We start from the raw sequence: 7,030 nt of genomic DNA, 5'->3' as shown, positions 1-7,030 counted from the left end.
ATTGAGGTTAAGCATGTATTAATTAAGATCAAGGGCGTTGGGTATTGTCTTCAGGCAGAGAGGAAAGGAGGTGATGTCACAAAGCTGGATTTAAAACTTCCCCAGATGAAACGCCAAGATGCCCCTCAGTCTTACAAGAGTGAAAGCGGTTCGTCTATGTTTGTTTCCTGTCATGACACACCATACTGTAGATCAGCTTTTATAGCCTCCCTCATCCTTACAACTGTGTGTGTGTGTGTGTGTGTGTGTGTGTGTGTGTGTGTGTGTGTGTGTGTGTGTCAGTTGATTAACAGTGTTATTTATGAGGTTGAAGTGCTGAGTACAGGAATTCTCCACTGTACACCAAGAAGGGCACAACTACTACTACTCACTTTCTGTTCACTCTTACACATACAAACACAAACACACATACAGTATATGCTGAGTCTAGTTACTTTCCCTTCTTCCACACACCCACACAAACAAACACACACACACACACTCTAACACACACTCTTACACCAAGGTGAATTTTGTGCCGCAATGTGCATTTCTCATTTCCTTTCCAGTGACGTTTTTATTAAAAGATAAATTGTAGACAGAGCTCTGTTTAAAAAGAACTTATTAATTCAGCTGTTGCTTAATTACATCAGGGATTTAGGCGTACTCTCCTGTCCAATTTGCTCGTACAGTTCCCCGCAAAACCCCTCAGCCTGCTCCTAATCTGCAAACCAAGCAAGTGTTTTTTTTTTTTTTTTTTTTCCCACCTTAAAAGACACTGGATTTATATTGGTATTAATAGAATGGGAGAGACGTAGCATCACTCAAGCACTCCAATTTTATCACTCAATTCAATTTAGCATATTTGTCTGTTTCTCACACCGCCCTGAGCATGCCTGAGCACTTCATCGGTTTATACACAAACACACACTCACACACACACACAAACACACACTTATGCTTAACCATTCAGTATATTCAGTTGGAGGAGCTTTGATGTGACATAACACTTTTTATTAATTACATTGTATCACGACAGACTGGTCCACATTCAGAGAGAAATCATTTCATCATCATCATTACCATCATGACTCACTATGATAATTTCCACCACGCACTGTATGACTGTACAAGTTCTCTCTGGTCTGTGTGTGCGTGTGTGTGTGTCTCACCCACCAGCAGAGCACAGATGGGTGGCGTCAAAACTTTTGTGGCACCGAATAACAACCTGCTTGCAAAGACAGACATTAAGCTTTTTATTACCTTGTGTGTTTTGCAATGCAGATGTTTTTCTTACAATTTCAAGAGCGTTTTTGAGGCCGAGAAAAAACATTTTAACATCTCTTTCAAACAGAAACCTTATAAATGGGTTGTGAGACCATACAGCGTTTTCTGTTCTCTGTCCTATTTTAAGCTTCTTACATTCCAAACATCCACAAAACATCCAAAAAGCCTCCTTTTTTCTACCAGGGTGGCAGCAGCGAATCCCTCAAAACACAGAGACAAATAGCACAGAACCATACTTAAATACTGAAAAACAAAGAGACTGCATATAGCAAATCACAATTTCATTTTTCTTTTTTTTTTTTTTTTTAACAGAGAAGCAGTTTTTGTGGTATTACATTCTTCAGGACGAAGGGACTCCAGAAGGGTCCAAGCACAAAGGTAATCTTAAAGATGACCTTTATGATATTTCAGCTCTATTAGTTTAGCCTGTGATGTAAGGGTTGTGAGCAATAGGGGATTAAGTGTGATATGGATCATAACACACTCAAAGTCATGATGTGTATCTGTCTGTATGTGGGATATGCTTCAGTCCACTGAGTCACATGGTTTAGCCCAAACTCAGCCCAATATTTATTTCGTGGCGAGGCTATATGCAAAGGAAAATATCTGTTAATATTGCTGATATACTTCTGTAAAACTCAGGTTTTAGTAAGTTGTATAGCAAAGAAAGCTGATTTTGGAGTCATAAATAAAGCAATTGAGTAATTCCATAAGTCTTAGCTGCCATAATACTGACCTCAGTCCGGGTAAAGTCATTTATCATGAATTGGTGAACTGCAACAACAAATCAATTCCTGATTCCTCTGTTGAATCTCGTTGCATTTGAACTAGGATTTTGGCTAGAGTCTGCGCCCGGCCTACCCATCCCTTCTGACTCACTCTGGCATCAATCAGCCTTCGTCACACACACACACACACACACACACACACAAACACACAGCTGGGAGTATGAGCAAATACCGCTCTGCATCCCGGGGGCTGCTGTATGTCATTCTGTGTATTTGTGAGTCCAATGCAGCCACCCAGTTTCTCTGCCCTCCACTTCTAAGACAAAAGAAGAAAAAAGTACAATCTAGATACTGTCACAGTCTCGGACACAGCAGTTAGCGACGCTTATTTCTTTCAGCAGCTTATTCACATTTGTACATGTATTTTTGTTCATTCCTCTCAATGTTATTTCATTTTACAAAAAAAAAGAAAAGAAAAAGTAGCACTTCTAGAGACCAAAGTTTAAGACTATCACATACAGTATAGGCAGCATAGAAGAGGAAAGTTGGTTGAATAGTCTATGTTACAGTAGGTCACTTGAATAAGAGAGAGAAAGAGAGAAGTCTGTGATTGTCAGTCCCTCCTTTTTCTGAGGTGCCCGTTCATACAGCAGTTGTTGTTTGTCCTCATCTTTTTCTTCGTTTGACCAGTTTCTTTGATCTGAGGCATCAACGCGAAGACAGCTGTTTTTTTTTTTGCCAGTCACATTAAAGTTTCACAGAACGCTCCTGCGTTGCGCCGACATGTCTTCATCACAAGCATCCCTCTAACATCCTCTTCCTATAACTGTCAAAACATCACCGCTGTCCAGCTTGACACAGTTCATAATTAAAAAAAGAAAAAAAAAACACACAGCAGGTACGCACACACACAGTGCAGCCAGCTGAGATGTTGCTTCTTCAACGTACTCTACTCTTTTGACATCTGAGGCGTTCGTATGCACTGTGTTTGTGTCTCACAGTTTTTTCCAGCGTACACACAGGCCCTCACACACCCTGCCCTCTGTTATTGCACAGAGTTATTGTGTGGCAAAGTTATGAAATCGAGTTGAGTGAGCTCACTCAGTGCAAACTCTACTTGACTATACAGCAGGGATGGATTTTGATAACTGTTAGCCTGCCCTTTCAATACTGCAGCCATTAGCCTGGCGTTCATGTTCTGACAGGTGACAATAATGCAATATGCCAAACTAAATCTACAAATGTGACAGACTGGTAAAAAACATCCATCCCTGTTGTAGAGTCCACTGTACAGTACATGAGGACAGGCTAAGTAGCTGTTAAGAGGGAGCCTGACATAAAAATACTTATCTTACACATTTGCTTAAACATAATTAAACCAAGTTCAGTTTGTTGTTGCAAAAGGCAACCTTAGATATAGAAAGAAATGTACAAAATGCTTTTTAATTTATAAATTAAATGACTATAAATCAACAAAATCAAAAATTTTCAAGTACACAAACATCAATACCATCAAGTGCTGTTGTTAATAAACAAGTAAGACTTATAATTCCAGATCATATTCTCATATGGACATCTAAATAAAATGGCTGTTAGTGAGAACCGCAGTGATTATGACTTTTGTTCTTTTAATATGTCTGTAAATAGTAAAATATGCCCCAGTAAAAATGCAAAAACAAAACATTAAATGTGTCTCCTTGCATGCATGTGAGCTGTTGTATATACAAAATGTCGGTAAGCGTTTTACCAGATACAGTATGTGAGCTGTAAGTGAGTGAAGTGGTTCTCAATAATGGGGATGTCTGGTGCATTATTGAGTTTATTTTTCGGTGTAATCTGTCGGTGGATTGCCAGTAAAATGTGTGTTTATGTGTCTGTGTGTGTATGTGGTTGAGGGCAGCTGTAGGAATGTGATGGGAGTGTGAAGTTGAAGTTGTGGCTTACAGAACATCTGCAGGCCACAGTAATGATGGATGTTCACTCTTACTTTCTCCCTGAGGACATTCACACCTCCTCAGTTTCTCCCTCCGGCCCCACAATCTTCTCTTCCTCTGTCATCTTTCTCCACATGAACCCATTCGTACCTTTTCGCTCCCGTCGCCTTCCTCTCCTTTCTACTCCATTGCATCCGTTCTGAACTCTCTCCCTTTCTCTCCATTTCTACCCAATATGCATTATTACCTCTCCTCTTATTTCTCTCCTCTCCACTGCTCCTCTACTCATTCCAGTCCCCCCTCTGTCTCTCTGTTTTCTTCTCCTCTCCATCCCTCCATCCTTCCTTCTCAGCCATAAAACAATAAGTCTTGAATGTCTGTGAGGAGACTGCGCTAATGGAGCCCATTAGGCTGTAATGAAATATACATTACACCATTACAGAGGACAGGGCCTGGCTAAAGCACTGCACCGCTCAAATAATAAAACATGCACAATTCAATTTCCTTCTCGGACCGTTTTGAGTGTCTTTCAGTGCGTGTGTGTGTATGGAGATGGAAGCATGACGGGATAAGGTATACAGTGTGTAAGTGTGTGTGTGTGTGTGTGTGTGTGTGTGTGTTTCTCTTATGCATCCCCTCCAGCACAGATGTGGTTTTCAAGGATGTCTGAGTGCTGAGAGCCTTGATGATTTAATATGGGTTTACCAAATGAACCACACCTTCTACTGCGCCGCCGCCCACACATCTGACCGTGATCTGACCACTCAAAACCCAGCATCCCTTAGTAACCTTTACACCCCCCCCCCCAACACCAAGATCTCACAATTGTCAGACAGCTGCGGACAAATGGATCAATTGACCTCTGACATGATCGCTTGACATCACAAGTGAAGCATCTGTCACTTTGAGGAGGAAAAAAACGCAGTCATCATGTTACCCTGTGCTGTATGACGTAAATATGTAACAGAAAAAAGTGGTGAAATGTAGTATGTAGATATGAGTGCATATATCCATATTATGATCTGATATATTGTAGATCAGCGCCAGATAGATCAAGCTTTTTTTTTTTTTTTTTACATTTCGGCATTCACAAGTCAGCCTTCTTCCTTAACACTCATGATAATTATTTTTTCATCACAGCAGTTCAGTTCAGCCTCAGTTGGCACCCTATTGTTTGTGAAATTGGCCAACCAGAAATCCTCTTTTGTCACCTCCACCTCCTAATTTCATCTGACAGGCAAGAAAACCAGATTGTGTTTACTTTCCCTCTATTTTTTGGGGTCATTAGTCTAATGTTAATCATCACCTGTCCAGTCTTTTCCACAAGCTGTGTTGGATGAATGCTGACATTAATATTCATGTACAGTTCTGAGAGACAGACAGAAAGACAGACGGACAGATAAATAGACAGACAGGGTGAGAGGGGGAAAACACAGTGTCTTTATGGCTCGACATCATACAGAGCCATTTCCTCTGAAACGTCTCACTGTTGCACAGTCTCATATTTACACGCAAAGGATCGAAGCTTCCAGAAATCCTCCCCAAGCTGCGTCTCCATGTTTACTCTGGTGAAATTTCCGGATGTTCAAAAGAGTCTTGTTGTCCGACAGGCAGCGAGGGAGGGAACCACTGCTCGGTCCTCACGATGAGTCACTAAATTCCTGTTAATCAGGTTTGATCAATTGAGCCCCAGTCAGTTTAAAGCATTTGAAAAGAAGAGAGAAGCCTTTTTTCTCCAAAGTTAAATTACTCTTAGTAAATGTCTCTTCGGGACGGAAGGGGGAAGGAGTAGAGATGCACAAAGGAGAGGAAATTGGGAGGAGAAAGGGAGTTGGGGATGAGTTGAGGAATTTTTTGATTGCCTTTAAGAGTTTGATAATAGCTTCACATCCTGTACAGCGCACGCACACACACCTCATCACCAGGTCCGTCCTTGTACACACACACCCATGCACATACACGCTTACATACAATACAATCCAGACTCAGACATCATACACACGTCCGAAAACTCCCCTCCATCCTCCTCCGGTGTTCAGCCAAGTATATCCAGGTACACAGGCGAGGCTTTGGCCAGGTTGAGGAGCAGACCGTGGATTTCTTTGATGTTGAGTCTCATGTGCGGCTCTCTCTGCCAGCAGCCCAGCATCAGGTCGTACACTTCTTTAGGACAGGTCCTAGGGCGCTGCAGCACCCTGCCCTGGGTTATACACTCTATCACCTGGAGTGGAAGAAACAGAAAGAAAGACAGAAAATCAAATGAACCGTCAGAGGTTGCAGAACAAAGAAACAGGAACATCTCCATCAATCCAAGCTTAAATTGGCAACTTTCTGCACTTTCAAGCTCCAGCGAAGATGATGAAGCATCTGCTCAGTAAAGTTGCTTCACCTCACTGCAGCAGCATACAATAAAAATGTCACTGTGAATAAATTATTTACTGAAGTGATGAAGTTGGGCAACATTGGATCTGTCAACCAGACAAATCTGACACATTTCTCGATAGCAGTGTAAGAGGAAAGTCTCCAGCTATACATTTACCTACCCATACAATTAATTTAGTGTTTCAGCACACTCAGTCAATTTGTAAAGCAAAGATTTCAGCTTTAAATCTACTTTAGGATGAGGACGAGGATCAAGGAGAGCAGACTTTTTGAAACCTAAACTACTGTATTCATAAGAGAGCTCCCCTCAGGTGTCAGTACAAGGAGCCCTTATCATTCTCTGACAACGGTTTGGAGAATATCTATACTATTATTAGCCTGTAAAATAATTAAGCTTTTTACAATTTCCTCAACCGTTAAAATACACCCTGCTGTGTGCATAGAAGGAATGCTAATTAATGAACTAATGGCTGCTATTAAGCTTCAAAAAACAATTGTGTCTTCTAAATAGCTTTATAGCCATTTAAAGGTCCAGTGTGTAGAATTTAGTGGCATCTAGCGGAACGGACGTGGCAGAAATGGAATATAATATTCAGGATGTTTTAATAAGTGTATAATTAAAACATACCTATGAAAATAAGAATGGTTGTGTTTTCATTATCTTAGAACGAGCCCTTTATATCTACATGGGGAGTGGGTGCCCTTCTATGGAAACATGTT

The 7,030-nt window shown here is 41.0% G+C and overlaps 1 protein-coding gene across 1 annotated transcript in view; it reads right to left on the bottom strand.

Moving 5' to 3' along the window:
• Positions 1–5,064: 5,064 nt before the first annotated feature.
• Positions 5,065–7,030, bottom strand: part of ntrk2a (neurotrophic tyrosine kinase, receptor, type 2a) — an 85,133-nt gene continuing 83,167 nt past the window's right edge. The window contains exon 20 of the mRNA XM_042420057.1: positions 5,065–6,149. Within this exon, the coding sequence (XP_042275991.1) occupies positions 5,964–6,149 (186 nt within the window). The 3' untranslated portion in view covers positions 5,065–5,963. The remainder of the gene's footprint in view (positions 6,150–7,030) is intronic.

Source organism: Thunnus maccoyii, chromosome 9 (genome assembly GCF_910596095.1).
Source record: "Thunnus maccoyii chromosome 9, fThuMac1.1, whole genome shotgun sequence".
Classification (NCBI taxonomy): Eukaryota; Metazoa; Chordata; class Actinopteri; order Scombriformes; family Scombridae; genus Thunnus; species Thunnus maccoyii.
Note: the sequence above shows the minus strand (reverse complement) of the source record. Positions and strands in the feature narration are given on the sequence as shown.